Source organism: Schistocerca gregaria, chromosome 3 (assembly GCF_023897955.1).
Source record: "Schistocerca gregaria isolate iqSchGreg1 chromosome 3, iqSchGreg1.2, whole genome shotgun sequence".
Classification (NCBI taxonomy): Eukaryota; Metazoa; Arthropoda; class Insecta; order Orthoptera; family Acrididae; genus Schistocerca; species Schistocerca gregaria.
Window position 1 is genome coordinate 311,822,631 of NC_064922.1, and position 18,745 is coordinate 311,841,375.

An 18,745-nucleotide genomic window follows, 5' to 3' on the forward strand; every position below is an offset into this window, starting at 1 on the left:
AAGAACACATTGACACCGGTGTGTCAGACCCACTATACTTGCTCCGGACACTGCGAGAGGGCTGTACAAGCAATCATCACACGCACGGCACAGCGGAAACACCAGGAACCGTGGTGTTGGCCGTCGAATGGCGCTAGCTGCGAAACATTTGTGCACCGCCGCCGTCAGTGTCAGCCAGTTTGCCGTGGCATACGGAGCTCCATCGCAGTCTTTAACACTGTTAGCATGCCGCGACGGCGTGGACGTGAACCGTATGTGCAGTTGACGTATTTTGAGCGAGGGCGTATAGTGGGCATGCGGGAGGCCGGGTGGACGTACCGCCAAATTGCTCAACACGTGGGGCGTGAGGTCTCCACAGTACATCGATGTTGTCGCCAGTGGTCGGCGGAAGGTGCACGTGCCCGTCGACCTGGGACCGGACCGCAGCGACGCACGGATGCACGCCAAGACCGTAGGATCCTACGCAGTGCCGTAGGGGGCCGCACCGCCACTTCCCAGCAAATTAGGGACACTGTTGCTCCTGGGGTATCGGCGAGGACCATTCGTCTCCATGAAGCTGGGCTATGGTCCCGCACACCATTAGGCCGTCTTCCGCTCACGCTCCAACATCGTGCAACCCGCCTCCAGTGGTGTCGCGACAGGCGTGAATGGAGGGACGAATGGAGACGTGTCGTCTTCAGCAATGAGAGTCGCTTCTGCCTTGGTGCCAATGATGGTCGTATGCGTGTTTGGCGCCGTGCATGTGAGCGCCACAATCAGGACTGCATACGACCGAGGCACACAGGGCCAACACCCGGCATCATGGTGTGGGGAGCGATCTCCTACACTGGCCGTACACCTCTGGTGATCGTCGAGGGGACACTGAATAGTGCACGGTACATCCAAACCGTCATAGAACCCATCGTTCTACCATTCCTAGACCGGAAAGGGAACTTGCTGTTCCAACAGGACAATGCACGTCCACATGTATCCCGTGCCACCCAACGTGCTCTAGAAGGTGTAAGTCAACTACCCTGGCCAGCAAGATCTCCGGATCTGTCCCCCATTGAGCATGTTTGGGACTGGATAAAGCGTCGTCTCATGCGGTCTGCACGTCCAGCACGAACGCTGGTCCAACTGAGGCGCCAGGTGGAAATGGCATGGCAAGCCGTTCCACAGGACTACATCCAGCATCTCTACGATCATCTCCATGGGAGAATAGCAGCCTGCATTGCTGCGAAAGGTGGATATACACTGTACTAGTGCCGACATTGTGCATGCTCTGTTGCCTGTGTCTATGTGCCTGTGGTTCTGTCAGTGTGATCATGTGATGTATCTGACCCCAGGAATGTGTCAATAAAGTTTCCCCTTCCTGGGACAATGAATTCACGGTGTTCTTATTTCAATTTCCAGGAGTGTATTTGAATGTATTATTTACCAAGAGTTATACAATTACTTTGAAAATCCAGGAATACTTAGTGGATCACATTATGGATTTAGGAAAAACTTGTCAATGGCTGATGTTGCAGGCTCTGTAGTCAAATACATACTTCAAGTCTTTGAGGACAAAATCTTTGCTCAAGTCACTTCTTGCAAGCTAAGCAAAGCCTTTCACCATGTAGATCACACATGACTACAAGACAAAATGGGCTTCTATGGAATTAGAAATGGCAGACTTATACCTTAAAATTTTTATCTACAGTACTGTAAGCAAGTTGTCAGTTTTGGCAAAGAAATGTCCAATACAGAACAAGTTAAGGCAGGTGTTCCACAGGGATCGGTACTGGGACCTGTCTTGTTCCTGATAATGATTAATGACCTGCCATCATTTATCAAATACAGTACAGTGCTGTATGCAGATAGTATTCTCCTTCACAGATGATGATTTTCGTAGCCTGATTTTATTAGTGATGATTTTAGTAGTCTTAAAACTTGTGTTGGGAAGAAAAGTGATCAAGCAAATGTATTCTTGCTGAATGAAAACAAAACACAGCAGACGGTTTTAGTCTAAAAGACATCTTTCATCGGATGATCCAAGTTACATTAAGTTTTTGTAGTATATTTAGAAGATAAATTGTCTTGAGAACATGTACAGTATATTAGTGATAAGATATCAAGACTAATTTATTTGTTATAATGACTTATGGATTGTGTACCTTAAATATGTGTCAGGATATCCTAATGTTAATTTTTCCAAAGCATAATATTATATGGTAGTATTTTATGGGGTAGCTCTAGTTCTGTGCATGCGATTTTAATATTGCTATTACAGTATCATATTTACTGGTTCTCTATACAAGGTACACTGTAAACCTTTGTTTTGTGAACAAAAGATCTCGACTAATAAACTTGTACAAATACTATGTTTTAATTTACACAATGAAGAAGTTACCAGCAGCAAACTGCAAAGAAATTACACTGTTATAACACAAGAAGCAATAGATGCATTTATTCTCCATACTATAGACTGTATTAATCAATTAATGGTTGTTAACTTGTGCAGCACAAATTATTTAATAAGAGTCCACAAACTGTATAAGATTTACCAGAACAAGCGTTCAAACAAAAACTGAAAGATAGGTTGGTAGCCCACCCACTCCACGATGTAAAGAAATTGACCAACTGTAACATAAAACTGCAATGTTAATAACTAGCCTGTTGTTTCTTTTCATTATCAGCTCTATTATATTGCGTGTTTGACGTTATCTCTTACTATAATGGCCTAATGACAATAAAATTATTGTTATTATTATTTATTATGTTACTGTTCAAACACACAATATCAGAAAACTGAAAATTGGCATTAAGTGATAATATTTTCAAAATGTCTATTGTTCACATGTTTGTGTTTTCTTTCGAAACGAAACATACGAAATAGGATGTGTCTAACATCGCAAAGTAGACATACCGAAAATCAGCCTTCATTCCCACATCAACGAAATTTGCGTAGTTAAATAAACTGTCAACATTTGCTTCTATATACTTCTGAAAAGCCATTAAATTCAATTTTTCTGTATCAGCATTGGGACGCGTTTTAAATCGTCCGCTTAAACAAATGACTCGTACATGTTGCGTGATGTATGTGTGTACTGTGTAATAATTCAAAGATAACAAAGAGAGATAGTTAATCTTAGAAATAAAAGTGGATACAAAATTTTCTCTGACGAAAATGACAAAGCAGCAGAGTAGTATTTATTTATTTCGTAGTCAATCTCGCTAAGTGAAGACTAGCGACAGAGTTGAATTATTCGATTTTGTAGTTGGTGCTAAACTGTATACAGTAATGCTTTTGTGTTGCTGTTAAGTGCCGTGGAAAATGGGTAAAACTGGCTTGTTTGTGGTAAGCAATCCAAGTAGGATCAGACGTTTTTTACCAGTTATTCAAAAACACGTGCAGAATACACTTTATGTGCAGTTCACGCCCAGCCGTGGCAACCTGGTTCCAAGTAGCTCACAGAAAAATGAAACCTTTTTGACGCCACCCCACCACAGTCAAACAGTTATAAAATTATATTCACAGACAGCTGTTTCAAACCATAATTTGGATGTGAGAGTGCTTCTTTCTGCGTTCAGAGATCCATTGTTGTCCAGTATAAGTACAAGAAAAAAAATCGAAGTTGTATTTTTTGACCGTACATATAATAATGATGAAGTGCATCGATTTGTGAAATCCTGTTTATCAAATGTAACACAATCATGTGAAATAGTTACTTTAAACGATGCGAGCGCAAATGATAAAGAAGACGAAGAGGTTGAGAGCCCAAGAGATAATTTCTACGTTAAAACATCACAACATAATATTATGAATAATAAGACATTAAAGGTGTATGATAATGTTGTTCTTGGAGGAACCTTTGACCGACTGCACCTGGGACACCGCATCATTCTTAGCGAAGCTGTGCTACATTGCACTAAAAGAATCACAGTTGGTGTGACGGATACCCCAATGTTGCAGTGTAAGTTATCATATTTATGCTTTTTTAAGTATGTTGTATAAAGTTATTTTTCTCACCATACTTAATGCATGGTGTATGTTGCTGAACACTCACTGTCAAAGATCCGTTATGCTTTTTGATATAGAATTGTTAACTCCATAGTGTGAATTTGAACTAATTTCTAGTACTATAATATTGTATACAGCTTATATTATAAGTATTTATAACCCAGTTGCTAACAGACAGGAAATGACTTCTAAGATACAAATTTATGTTATTCTGATAGTGAAAAATTACTATATGTTAAAAATGTTTTTGCCTGAAGTATTCTAAAGTCTTTCAGTGGGTGAGATGATGCAGTTGGTGAAATGTTTGGACCATGCTAAAGAGGGGTGAGCTCTAGGTTTTTCTTACGGAGTTGTTTTACAACATTTGGCACCTGAAATGTTTGTCTCTCTGAAACGTGAACCTACCAGTATTGCTAGTCAGCTCTGGTCTTTGACAACAAAATTGCAGATGTAAACCACTTACTGAAATCCATATTTGTAAAATAATAATAATAGGCCTAATAATAATAATAAATAAAAATTGATTGTTACTGTGACATCACATTTATTGGCTACACCAACTCACATACATACTGTCACCTTTCAACCTGACCTATATACTTAAAAGATCTGGCCATATTGAAATGAGCTTCTTTATTAGGTCATCTTGATCATTTGTTGAGTTGATCTGGAGGATCTCAAGATTTTCTGTAAGACCCTACAATAAGGAAGTTAGCAATAAATAATTACAACAAAGAAATTAGCTAGTGAAGTAAAAAATGGACATTATCTAAAAACTTGTTAAACTGAAAAGTGATAGGTACTGATTAACAGAAAAAAGAAAGAAATGTGGAATGAGATCGGTATACTTAAGAACAAAATTAATTTAAAAAGAAAAAATCAGAAAGCTATATCAAGAGAACTTGGACACACATTTCCAAATCAAGAATATCATTTTAATCATAAAGCAATCATCTTTCAAAAAAAAAAAAAAAAAAAAAAAAACTGCACAAAATATTTGGAACCATTCCAGGCCTTTTTAAATTTTTCCCAGAAACTGAATGTGCACGATGGTATTTGAGGCATCATCTCAGGTCTATGTTGGGTTAGGAATTATAATTTAAACAAAACAAAAAATTATTAGTTTCTTACTTCGTCTTGAATTGTGACACGTGTTACCTTCAAAAACATCTGTGTGAAGGTACACTTGACCCTCCCAACTGAATTTATATGGATTGCCAAATGTAGTTTATCACCACTCCATCTTTCCTTCTTTTCCTAGCCTTCCAAACTTGCCTCAGCAGCAATTTAAATAAGAACATGCAGGGGCACCTTCTCTCTGCATTACAGAGTACAAGGGGCTAATACTCATTCTTAATTATCTAAATAGACTTTTGTGCCATAGTGAGCATCTTTCTTTAAGCATCTGCTCATGTTCTTCAATATTTCTCTTAAGCCCTTCCATGATTCAAACAAATGTGAGACCATTTATTCTGCTGTTCCTTATTAACATTCAATATCTCCTGATAGTCCTATTTGGTATGGGGCCCACAAACTTTTTGGGTTGAATTGTATGAATGATTTTTAGACAATCTTGGTAGAGTGAATGTTTTTCCAGTTAACTGAACTCTGTCCCCTGCTTTACCTGTGACCTAGTGTAAGTGTTGTTCCTTTTGACACTCCATAAATTGTTACACTCAGTTATGTATGAGCCGTCCGGAGGGGCTGAGTGGTTCTAGGCGCTACAGTCTGGACCCGCGCGACCTCTAGTGTCGCAGGTTCGAATCCTGTCTTGGGCATGGATGTGTGTGATGTCCTTAGGTTAGTTAGGTTTAAGTAGTTCTAAGTTCTAGGGGACCGATGACCTCGGCAGTTAAGTCCCATAGTGCTCAGAGCCATTTGAACCATTCAGTTATTTATGTAAATTGACTGATCCCAGTTGTGACGTATTGATAGTGAAGTTATAAGATATGTTTTTGAATTTTGTGATGCACACAATTTTACATATCAAAAAATTAAAACAAGTTGGCAATCTTAGTAAAATATGGCTCGATATTTGTGCAGGTTTATGCTAATAACATGTCATTATAAATAAAAGCATCATATACAAAAGTCTAAGTTTATTATTAATACTGTGTGTGAGGCCATTAATATAGGCCTACATGATAAACAGTTCCATTACAGTGTTAATATTTTTTATTATTTTTAATAACATAGCCCTAGCCAGTTACTGACATTTTTCTTGTGCATCAGTTGTGCATTTAAATGAAAAAAAAGTGTGTTGTTTTTAACTGGTTACAAATGTGTAAGCGGAGAGTCATTGACAATAAAAAAAAGTACTTTGGACTTCAAATACTTAAGGATAGCTGGTGCCCTTCCCCTAAGTCTATCATGAATTCTGTAGTATGGTCATTCATCATTAAATCCATAGTCCTGTTCATACACAAAAAAAGATCCACAGTACTGTGGTGAGGCGTCATTGTATGTAAGAGCTCAAAATTGATTTGTAATGTATCCTTAACAATATTTGTTTTCTTGTACTTCTCGTAAATCAAATGTTAGAAATGTAGTTGTTTTCTCAGTAGGCACATTGGCTTACATTACCATATCCTGTTCCACACAATAGAAATATCTACAGACTAGTACTTGCAGAATATGTACTGACAAAAACAGTTTCTTAGGACCACCATTACTGTTGAGTATCTCACTTCTGACAGCTGCTCTTTAGCCTTGTGCATCACCTCGTCCATTCAACTTAATCAGTGGCATCATGTGAAATCTTAGTTTAATCAACACTTTTTAACACATTACTACACTGTTGATTTGCTCCAAGTCAGACTTTTACTCATTAACAGTTCCAAGTGACATTAATAATGCTCCATATGCTCAGCATTTTCTTGGGCAGTATCTTGTTGCCCGTCAAAAACTGGTAACATGCTTCCATGTCTCATGATTGACATAAATATGCTTAGCACCTTTGTGGGTGGTTTGTTGTTGCCCATCTAAGCTTGGTACACTGTAACATATTTCATAATAGACATAAATAGGAGGAAGTTTATTGCAGAACCTAACCCCTTCACCAACCCCTTAGACATAATAATTTAATTCCACCACCAATACAAGTAAATAAAGGAAACAAACCATCACCGCCTTATCATCAAAGAAATTTATTTCAAACGATTACTTTCAGCACAGCACTTAACAATCTTTAGGTCCACTACAAACCAAAACAGTTCTTTCATTCCTTGGGCCACATATCATAGAACCCACTTAATTACTACAAGTCATGGATTGCATATATCAGGAGTATATGCCTTACAACATGTCACCACTGTGACCACTCCTGGTGTATGCAATCCCCAACAGCTAGTACGATGCATATGCAAAGCCTCTCTCCAGCAGTGAGCCTCGCATGCCTCTCATCGCAGGGCGTGTGAGGTTGGAAGCACATTCAAGTCTCGCCTGCAAATTTTCTGTGGCATCAGTGGACATAGTCGTAGGACAGGGGTAGTAGTGTTACTTGGACATAGCGGCTGTTAGTTGTGTTATTGTCTAGTTCTTGTGTAAGTTTGGTGTACTGAGAATGGTATTACTTCAGAGAGAGAGTTTTTAGTGGAAGAGGTTTTCTGTGCAGGAGGAAACTTTATGGAGCATGTAAGGCAACAGTTTAGATTCACATTTCAAGGTGTCCACATCATGACACTGTACATGGTTTAATTCGCAAATTCCAGACAACAGATTCAATTCGTGATGGACCATGAACTGGTAGGCCTACAGTTTTAGAGAATGGAGGCTTGACCACATTTCAGATGTCATGTCATGTTACCGAGTCCAACAAAATCGGTGAAGATATTATGGCAGTAGGCTAAAGTCTCTTGTATGACAGCACATAAGCCTGTAACCAAAGAACTGGGGATGTACCCATATGAAATTATGCTGTGCAACAGTTACTATGTGTTGACAGTGTGGAATGTATTGAGTATCATGAATGGATTCAGCAATTTGTCAACAGACATGGAGTTAAATGATGATTAAATCGACACCATAGCTGCAAACAGGCATTGATATACATCATTGGGGACATGTTGAAAATGTGTGCCCCGACCAGGACTCGAACCCGGGATCTCATGCTTATATGGCAGACGCTCTATCCATCTGAACCACCAAGGGCACAGAGGTTAGTGCACCTGCAGGAACTTACCCTTGCACGCTCCCATGAGTCCCCTCATTCCCAACATGTCCACACTACTACATTCATAGGGCACCTAATAGATGTTTGCCCGTGACACATTACTCGTGGCAGTTTAATCTACCAAGTCCTGTACGATTTGGAGCATAGCATGTGCGTGGTCAGTGGCTGGGTAGCCATATTTTAACTAATTATATTAATGGCCATTGACCTTCTTGTACAAATGCACATTCTGTGCCCCAACTCATACGGGACTTGCTAGATTAATCTGCCACGAGTATCAGTGTGATGGGCAAACATCTATTAGGTGCACTAGGAATGTAGTAGTGTGGACATTTTGGTAATGTGGGTCTCTTTGGGAGCATGCAAGGGGTAAGTCCCTGCAGGCACACTCTCCTCTGTGCTGTCGGTGGCTCAGATGGATAGAGCATCTGCCATGTAAGCAGGAGATCCCCGGTTAGAGTCCTGGTCGGATCACACATTTTCAACATGTCCCCAATGGTGTATATCAATGCCTGTTTGCAACTAGGGTGTCAATTTAATTATCATTTCATTCTAGAGAAACTGCACGGTCATCAGTGGTATCCATTCTTTCGGAAACAGATACTACCTTCATATATAGACATGGAGTTGGTATTTCAGATCAAACATTTTTGACTGATCAGGCATCGTTTCGCTGACAGGCATTCAAATATCTGATTTGATTAATCAGAATATCCACATAGCTTAAGAGAAATACCATTGCATGCATAGGAAATTGGTGTATGTTTTTCCGTAACACAAGTGCGTATTACAGGGCCGATCTTTATCGATACTTCCGTCACTTCCAATATCTATTGTTTCCAGATAATTTATCCATTTATTGCCCTGCTGAAACAAAAATGAGATCAATCATTTATTTTTGCACCAAGACAACATTACTGCTTGTATAGCACATCAGTTCGTATGACTTATAATAAAATCTCTGGATACAGAGTAATTATGAAAAGTCTCTGGCCCCACACTCACCAGATCTCTCCAATCGACCATTCACTTTGCAGTGCAATTAAAACATTTGTATATCAAAATAACCCAAAGACAATAACTGAACAGAAGACCGCTGCAGGTCCGGAGGTTAGAATAGGCCTGAGGTATTCCTGCCTGTCATAAGAGGTGACTAAAAGGAGTCACATGTTTCGGCTTTTATGTGATGGTCCCCTGTAGGGTTTGACCTCCATTCTTCAAAATTTTCCCAAAGAGCGAGCCAATTGGTGAACGGCACCGTACATGGTGCATCATGTCTATCGTGCGTTGAGATCTTTAGCCTACTTCCTTGTCACATTGCAATCCCACTCACTCTCCATCTCTTGGGCGAGGACACGTTCCTGGGTGCATTCTCCACCATGCACTTTGCAGTGTCACTTTCTGTGCTGATGATGACCCTGGACTTCATTGCACTTTATTGCCAGTTCGGTAGTCAGTCCATTGTGGTGGGTCCGCCATGTACCCTGTTGGTGTAGCCCCCTGACAACACTGGAATTGCTCTGCTGAAGCCTGTGCCGTTAACTCCCCATATATGTCAAGGAGTAGATGCCCATCACACTGGGGCGTTGGGACTCCCAGCAATGGCCATCCTGCCAGGTGGCTTTTGCTGTGGCTGTGTGGCACCCATGGGGAGGGCCCCTGGTCGGAGTGAGTGGCATCAGGGCGGATGACATGCCATGAAGTGTAGTACGTCATCTCTGGTGGTCCGCCGCCGGCAGTCTCCAAGCGGGCAAAGTCTAACTTCAGTGCTAAGAAATATGGCCCCAAGTCGTTTTCCTCCCTGACCACACCATGGGAGGAACACAAGGCTAAGCATGGCAGTGAAGCTTATTCACCCTGGTACTTCGTATGTACGAGAGTTGATGGGGAATCTTTCATGTCCATGAAGCCACAGTTTTTTATGGGACATTTGGAGGACACGTTTGGGGAGGTGGAGGGCTTGTCCAAAATGCGCTCTGGGTCAGTTTTGATAAAAACAGCATCCTCTGCCCAGTCACGGGCATTACTCGCATGTGGCAAGTTGGGGGATGTTTCTGTTACCATCGTGCCTCATAAGAGCTTAAGTATTGTCCAGGGTATTATATTCCACAGGGACCCTCTTTTGCAGTCTGATGGCAAGCTGTGCACCAGTTGGTCGCCAAACTGCAGGATTTTACAGAAAGAGAGGAAAATCATGGAATACAAGACCCTGAACCGACTGATCTACACCGAGATTAAGAGGAAATTTGAGCATCTACATCCTGTGGCTGTGACCACCTCATAGGCCGCTGCTGCGAGAACAGTTGTCACCCCATCTGTTCTTCAAATTCCTGTTGCTTCTCAGAACTGGCTGGGAGACACCTTGATGGTGGGAGGCACCACCTACTGCAGGAGCAAAAAAAAACCCTCCCCTCCCCTCCCCTCCCCCCCCCTCCTCCCAACCATCGGGGACACTTCTGAGCCAGAGAAGCATAAGTCTGGCATCCACTGAGGACCTGGATCTCTCCGGTCCCTCAGACACAATGGATATAGACTGCTCAGGCAATAAATCGGTGGCAGCAGTTGACTCTAAGGTGTAAACTGCCTCATTGAATGTTCCATGCCTTCCCAGTCTCACAGTGTCATTCTCCAGTGGAATTGAGGCAGTTTTTTCCACCGCCTGGCTGAGCTACAACAACTGTTAAGCATTACACCTGCTTGCTGCATTGCCCTCCAGAAAACTGGTCCTTGGCAATGTGGACCCCTGCCCTATGCGGAAATAAGGGATATTAAAGGAATCGTGGTGGCTATAATAGTGTGTCAGGTGGAGTTCATGTTTATGTCCTAAACTCAGTCTGTAGTGAAACTGTGCCACATGAAACCTCTCTGGAAGCTGCGGCTGTCAGAATACGGACAATGTAGGAAATAACTGTCTGCAATGTATATCTTCCTCCAGATGGTGCAGTACACCTGAATGTATTAGCTGCACTGATTGATCAACTCCCTAAACCTTTCCTACTCTTGGGAGATTTTAATGCCCATAATCCCTTGTGGGGTGACACTGTGCTTACTGGCAGTCAGATATGTCGAAACTTTACTGTCTTCGTTCCACCTCTGCCTCTTAAATACTGGGGCTGCCACACATTTCAGTGTGGCTTGAGGTAGTCATTTGGCAGTTGATGTATAAATTTGCAGCCCAGGACTTCTCACCCACCCTTTCTGCTCCTCGGTGACACCAGTGCCCATCAGCCTCTTTGGGGCTCGCCTGTTGCCTGCCCGAGAGGTTTTCCTTTGGCAGATCTTCTTAATCATCTTAATCTTGTGTGCCATAACACCAGCAGAGCCACGTTTCACTCTGATTACATGCACACACATTCCCATTTAGACCTCTCCATCTGCTCTGCCCAGCTTGCTCGACGTCTCGAGCGGTATGCTCTTTCCGATACTTGCTCGAGTGACCACTTCCCTTGTGTGACTCGCCTGTACAATCACACCCCGCCACAGCAGCCTGCTCAATGGAAATTCTCTCTTGCTGACTGGAGGCTATATTCCTCCTTGGCAGTGTTTGACGAACGGACATTTCCCAGCTGTGATGATAGGTCAAGCACCTCATGGACGTTATTTTCTTGGCTGCCGAATCCTCCATCCTCTTACTACTACTTCTCCCCATCGGGTCCTGGTCCCTTGTTGAACTGTGGAGTCCAGCAATGTGATTCGTGCCCGACGATTTGCGCGTTGTCTCTTGCACCGTCATCCTGTGTTAACGAACTGCATCTGCTACAAGCAACTACGTGTGCAGTGCTATCACACTATTAAGGAAAGCAAGAAAGCATGCTGGGTTTCCTTCACCAGCTCGTTCAACAGTTTTGCTCCATCCTCTCTTGTTTGGGGTGGTGTGCGCCGGCTTTTCGGGACTATCACCCACTCCCCAATCCCTGGTCTGACTCTGGTGGGAAACATCATAGTCGACCCTGTTGATGTTTCCAACACTTTGGGCCGGTTCTCTGTGGAGGTTTCAAGCTCCACCTGCTGCCATCCTGCCTTCCGTCCTCAGAAACAGGTGGAGGCGGCTTGTGCAATCTCTTTTCTCTCTTTGAACCGAGAATGCTACAATACTCCCTTTACTATGAGGGAGCTCGACCATACTCTCTCCTCATCCAGGTCTTCTGCTCCTGAGCCCAATACAATCCACATTCTCATGCTGCAGAATCTTCCTCCTACAGGAGAATGCTTTCTCCTCTATACCTACAACCGTATTTGGACTGATGGTGTACTTCCCTTGCTTTGGCATGAAGCTACTATTGTTCCCCTACCTAAGCCTGGAAAAGATAAATCTCTTCCTTCCAGCTATCATGCAATTTCCGTTACTGACAGCATTTGTAATGTGATGGAATGTGTGATCAGTGGTTGATTAGTGTGGTGGCTGGAGTCACATGCATTTTCTCACTAATGCTCAGTGTGGGTTCCTAAAGCACCGCTCAGTGGTTGATCATCTCGTCACCTTGTCGAAGTTCATCATGAACAATTTTCTGCAGAAGCAACAAACAGTGGCCATATTCTTTGATTTGAAGAAAGCCTATGATACATGTTGGCAGACAGGCATGGAGCCTTTGCGGTCATCTTCCCACTTTCATCTGGGAATTTTTAACAGACCAGAATTTTCTGGGTACGTGTTGGTTCCTCCTTATCCCACACCTTTTCACAGGAGGACGAGGTGCCTCAGGGCTCCGTACTGAGTGTCGTCCTCTTCGCCATAGCCATTAGCCCAATTCTGGACTGCCTTCCAGCTGGCATTTCCAGCTCTTTTCATTGATGACTTTGCTATTTATTGCAGTGGACATGTCTCCTGCAATGCTATTTTCAGTCTTGTCTGAACCGTCTCTATTCGTGGAGTGTCACAAATGGTTTCCACCTTTCTGCTACCAAATCCGTTTGTGTCAACTTCTGGCGGTACAAGGCGTTTCTTCGACCGTCCTTGTGACTGGGTTAATATGCTCTCCTGTTCATGGATGCAACGAAGTTCGTAGGGCTTACATTCAATAGGAAACTCAGTTGGTCTCCTCACGTGTCCTACATCGCTGCACCCGGTCCCTCATTGTCCTTTGTGTATTGAGTGGTACCTCTTGGGGAGCTATCCTCTGTCTATATCGATCTCTTGTCCACTCCCAGTTGGGTTATAGATGCTTTGTCTAATCCTCTGCACGCCCATCTATTTTACGCTGTCTAAATGCAGTACAGCATTTGGGGATCCGTCTTGCCACTGGTGCCTTCTGTACTATCCCAGTTGAGAGTCTCTACGCAGAAGCCAGTGAACTATGCTGTCGTACTGGCATGACAATCCTGCTCAGTAGGTATGCGTGTCGGCTTTCTTCCATGCCAGGCCACCCAACCTTTGACCCTTTTTTTTTACACTCTTGACCGCCAATACGAGGTGTATGTTTCTTCTCTGCGGCCTCCAGGTGTCCGCTTTCGTCACCTGATTCAGCAGCTGTAGTTCACACTTCCTGACACTTTCCGAATGTGTGAGAGCCCTTCACCACCTTGGCTTCAGGCACAGGTTTGTGTTCATTTTGACCTCAGCTCGTTATCGAAGAATTAGACTCCCGAGCTGACCTATCGCTGCAAATTTCTCAAACTTCGCCCACAACTTGCCGATAGCATCTTTTTGTACACTGATGGTTCCAGGTCTGCCCACATTGTTGGCTGTGCTTATATCATCGGGGATGATAGGTTTCAATACCTGCTTCTCGACCAGTGCCTAATTTTTACCGCAGAGCTTTTTGCCCTTTATAAGGCCTTTCACTACATCTGGAGGCACTAGCTCTCTCGCTGTGAGATTTGTTCTGACTCCCTCAGTGCCCTTCAGAGTCTGAATGATCCGGATCCAATCCACCCCCTCGTTCGATGGATCCAGGACAGCCTCCATTTCTTCTTGTAAGAGGAGCCCAAGTGATGTTCATGTGGGTTGGTGGCCATGTTGATGTGCCTGGGGATGATGCTGCTGTTGCTGCAGCGAAGGCCACAGTCCATCTTGGTCGGCTCGCCTTTTACTCTGTTCCCTCGCAAAATATTTGTACTTTTCTCTGTCGGTGTATCACGTCACTTTGGCATGACCATTGGTGCTCCCTTCATGGGAACAAACTCAGAGAAGTCGAACACCTCCCAACAGCCTGGTCGACTTCCTCCCAGCCGTCTCACCGTGAGGAAGTAATGTTTGCTCAGTTGTGAATAGAGCACTGCCGCTTTAGTCACCACCACTTGTTGAGTGGTGACCTTGCACCCAACTGTCCTTTCTGTAGCCAGCCATTAACAGTCATACATTTCCTTATCCCCTGCCCCTATCTCAGCCACTTATGAGTCAGAATAAGGTTGTCGCCCGCTTTGCCGGACATTTTAGTGGTTGATGTGTGAACTGTGGCTCCCATTTTAATTTATTTTTTTTAAGCACTAATATGACAAGAGATTTGATTTCTACCTGGTGACTCTGGTACCTTGTTGACGTCATTTAGATACTCTTCTTTAACATCCTGACATTTTAGATTAGTTTTTTCTTCCTTTCTGTATTGGACCTCGCAACAGTATTTACCCTTGCAATCCCATCATTCTGTGGTTCTATACTGGGTGCTTACGACCTTAGATGTTGTGCGCACCAAAATAAAATTTAAAAAATAAAATAAAAAATAAATACTTCTCCCATCTATCCACTGGAGGGCACATGACAACCTGTGGCAGTGATCACTTCCCCATCTTCATGTCACTGCCCTGGCATCAGGCCCATGAACGCCTGACCAGATGGGCTTTAAACAAGGCGGACTGGCAGACTTTAACTTCTAACATCACTGTTGACTCTCCCCCGCATGGTAACATCAATGTGATGGTTGAACAGGTGACTACCACAATCGTTTCTGTGGCAGAAAATGCAATCCCTCGCTCCGTAGGGTGCCCCCCAGCGAAAGACAGTGCCTTGGTGGTCGCTGGAAGTCGCTGAGGCAATTACAGAGTGTCAGCGAGCTTTATAGCGACATAAGTGGCACCCTACCCTAGAATAACTGATAGCCTTTAATCGGCTCTGTGCCCATGTACGCAAGCTTATAAATCGATGGAAACAGGAGGTTTGGGAGAGGTATGTGTCGACCATTGGGTGCCATACAACACATTCTCAAGTCTGGACGAAGATCGGATGTCTTTTTGGGTACCAGACCCCAACAGGTATCCCTGGCATTACCGTCAATGGTGTGCTATGTACCGACACAAACATGATTGCCGAGTGCTTTGCCTGATGAGCACTGTAGTCGAGCCTCTGCATCGCACACTCAAACAGCGGATAGAAAGGAAAGTCCTCCCATTCACTACATGACACAGTTAACCCTATATTGCGCCATTTACGGAGTGGGAGCTGCTCTGTGCACATGCACATTGCCCTGACACAGCTCCTGGTCTGGATCTGAGCCACAATCAGATGAGTAAACATCTCTTGTCTGACTACAAGTGCCATCTCCTCGTCATCTTCAACCAGATCTGTTGTGATGGCGTCTTTCAATCACAATGACATAGAGCAGCATCGTTCCGGTGCTTAAAACCAGTAAAAACCCACTTCATGTGGATAGCTATAAGTCCATCAGAGCCACCAACATTCTTTGTAAGCTTGTGGAACATATGGTGTGTCAGCAGTTGGGTTAGTTCCTGGAGTCACGTGGCCTACTGGCTCCATGTCAGGGCGGCTCCCGCTAGGGGCACTGTACATAATCATGTGTCCCTTGAGTCTGCCATCCGAACAGCCTTTTCCTGACGCCAAAACCTTGTTGCCGTCTTGTTTGATCTACGTAAAGCGTATGACACCGCCTGGCAACATCATATCCTTCCCACATTATATGGGTGGGGTCTCAAAGCCCCACTCGCAATTTTTATCCAGAATTTCCTGTTGCTACGTACTTTCCGTGCCCAAGTTGGTGCCTCCCCATACCTAGGAGAATGGGGTCCCGCAGGGCTCTGTATTGAGAGTATCACTACTTTTAGTCGCCATTAATGATCTAGCAACAGCTGTAGGGCCGTCCATCTCACTCTCTCTGTATGCAGACAACTTCTGCATTTTGTACTTCTCCACCAGTACCGGTATTGCTGAGTGGCACCTACAGGGAGCCATCCACAAGAGACAGTCCTGGGCTCTTGCCCTTGGCTTCCAGTTTTCGGCCACTAAGTCGTGTGTCATGCACTTCTGTCGGTGTCGTACCATTCATCTGGAACAAGAATTTTACCTTCATGACGATCCACTCCTTGTAGTGGAGACATATCTATTCTTAAGACTGGTTTTCGACACTCGATTGGCCTGGCTACCTCACCTTCGTCAGATTAAGCAGAAGTGCTGGCAGCACCTCAATGCCCTCCGCTGCCTGAGCAACCCCCAACTGGGATCCAGATCGCTCTACTGTGCTGCAGCTCTACAAAGCCCTTGTTCAGTCCCGCATTGGCTATGGGAGTCTGGTTTATGGTTCAGTGCCGCCCTTAGCATTGCGTGTACTCGACCTAATGCACCACTGTGGCATTCGCCTAGTAACGGGAGCTTTTAGAAGTAGTCTGGTAACCAGTGTCCTGGTGGAGGTCGGAGTTCCTCCATTGCAGATCTGACTCGCACAACTGCCCGCCAGTTACGTTGCACGCATTCGTTGTTCTCCTGAGTATCCGATTTACCGTCTCCTTCTTCCACCCATGGCAGTTTATCTCCCGCATCAGCAGCACAGGTCGTGGCTAACGATTGCGGTTATGATGCGATCCCTTCTGTCTGAACTGGAGTCCTTCCCTTTACCACCTCCTGTCCACATACACCTCGATGGTGTACACCTCGGTCACAGATTCGTCTGGATCTTTCACATGACCCTAAGAACTCAGTTACTCCTGCCGCTCTCCGCTGTCACTTCCTCTCGATTTTTGACGTGTTTCGGGGCCCTGAAGTGGTTCACACCGACAGCTTAATGGCTGATGATCATGTTAGGTTCGTTTGAGCAGTTACCAGACAGCGTCAGACAACATGCTGTACTGCGCATGCTTGGTGCTTGCTCTGCTCATACACTTTTCGTCGCATTTCTGGTGGAATTTCGTGTGTGGCGGGCATCACGTGACCATGTGCAGCGCTGCAGCATATTGATGAGAGGACATACAGAGTTCTACTTAGAGCAATTGTTTTATCATATCCCACCCAGATAAAGGATGAAAATAAGGAAGCAATTCTTGGAAAAATATCATTTCAAAATTAGACTCCACAGCTTGAAGTACCATAACATTTTGCTATGGGGTGACTTTGACAGATGATTTTTTAAATTTGTACTCTGCAATATTGTTATGTAGCATTTCCAACAGGTTTACATCAACACAGCACTGCAAAAAGCTAGTAGGATGGAATACAAAGAATACAAATTTCTTGCAAGAGAGAGAGAGAGAGAGAGAGAGAGAGAGAGAGAGAGAAACTTTACAACTGACAGTTTATGTTCTACTCTAGGGTTAAATATGAAGCCACATGTGAAGTTAAAACGATAAAACACGGTATGATGGCATTCTATATATTTAAGATGTAAACACAAATTAAGAAATAACTTCGAGCCTAGAGGAAGTACTAGACAAGTGCCTTGTGATCGAAAAATATTTTCACAGAAGGCAGATTTGTAAAATTCTGCTACAGCTGTCATTATGATGAAACAAAATATTTAGTTCAAAACTACTGACCAAATTTGCCTACTTAGTCAGCTTGAAGTAAATGTTTACTTATGGCCGTACGTATTTAGCATTAAGAGATTGTATAGTGTCATAAAAGGAACAAGACATCAGAGACTACTCCAGCATGTGGTTTTCTTGATACCAATTTTCTTGGAGGTCCAGTACTGTATTCTCATGTTTGGTTCTTTGTTAAGGTATAATGCCATTCGTCCCAGAAAATGAAAATTTGCACTTGAAATTGAACAAAGTTGAAAGTAGCCAATAGTGCGGAATGAAACACTTCGTTTCAAGTAAACTAACTGCCTCAGTGGAAAAAAATTAATAGAAGCAGATTTCTCTACAAAACAGACAGAAATAGCTTCATTAAGACATTAATGGTTGATTGCTAATAATGTGGAAATAATATAAAATCACAAAATTGAAACTACTCACTTATTTGGTCTTTCATGGTTATGAGAATGTATATTAATTCACTTCATGACTCCTGGCCACAGAAATCTGTTTTGATTTCATTTGACCTGGAAGCTGTAAATGAAGAGACCAGCAATATTACCACAGTCTTATGTTAGACTGTGATATTACAAAGACATGAAACACATACACGGGTTACGTGGGGAAGGATCCCCCCCACTATAACTCAGCTTGCTCTGCGCATGCGCGAATCTAGCAGCTTGGGCGTGCTGGCAAATTTTTTTCCGGGTAGCATCTGGTTACTTGCTGCTACTGCTCATATGGCAAACAGCCACACTTCAAGTAGCCGGAAGCGGGGGGGGGGGGGGGTCTGCTCATACGCGAGTTTAGCTCTGCGCATGTGCACGACATGCGCACGAGCCCGCTGACAACTGCTCATACTAACCTGTTGGTTGGCTTCTCCTATGTCCACAGAGGCCATTTTGAACAGCATT

At 43.5% G+C, this 18,745-nt stretch overlaps 2 protein-coding genes across 3 annotated transcripts in view; one reads left to right on the forward strand and one right to left on the reverse strand.

Annotated features, from left to right (window-relative positions):
• Positions 1 to 3,072, reverse strand: part of LOC126354216 (ankyrin-1-like) — a 201,822-nt gene extending 198,750 nt beyond the window's left edge. For both annotated transcript variants that reach the window (XM_050003685.1, XM_050003683.1), the window contains exon 1: positions 2,888 to 3,072. The gene's annotated coding sequence lies outside the window, so the exon portion shown is untranslated. The remainder of the gene's footprint in view (positions 1 to 2,887) is intronic.
• Positions 2,861 to 18,745, forward strand: part of LOC126354215 (bifunctional coenzyme A synthase) — a 124,840-nt gene continuing 108,955 nt past the window's right edge. Inside the window, exon 1 of the mRNA XM_050003682.1 lies at positions 2,861 to 3,935. Coding sequence (XP_049859639.1) covers positions 3,296 to 3,935 — 640 coding nt within the window. The 5' untranslated portion in view covers positions 2,861 to 3,295. The remainder of the gene's footprint in view (positions 3,936 to 18,745) is intronic.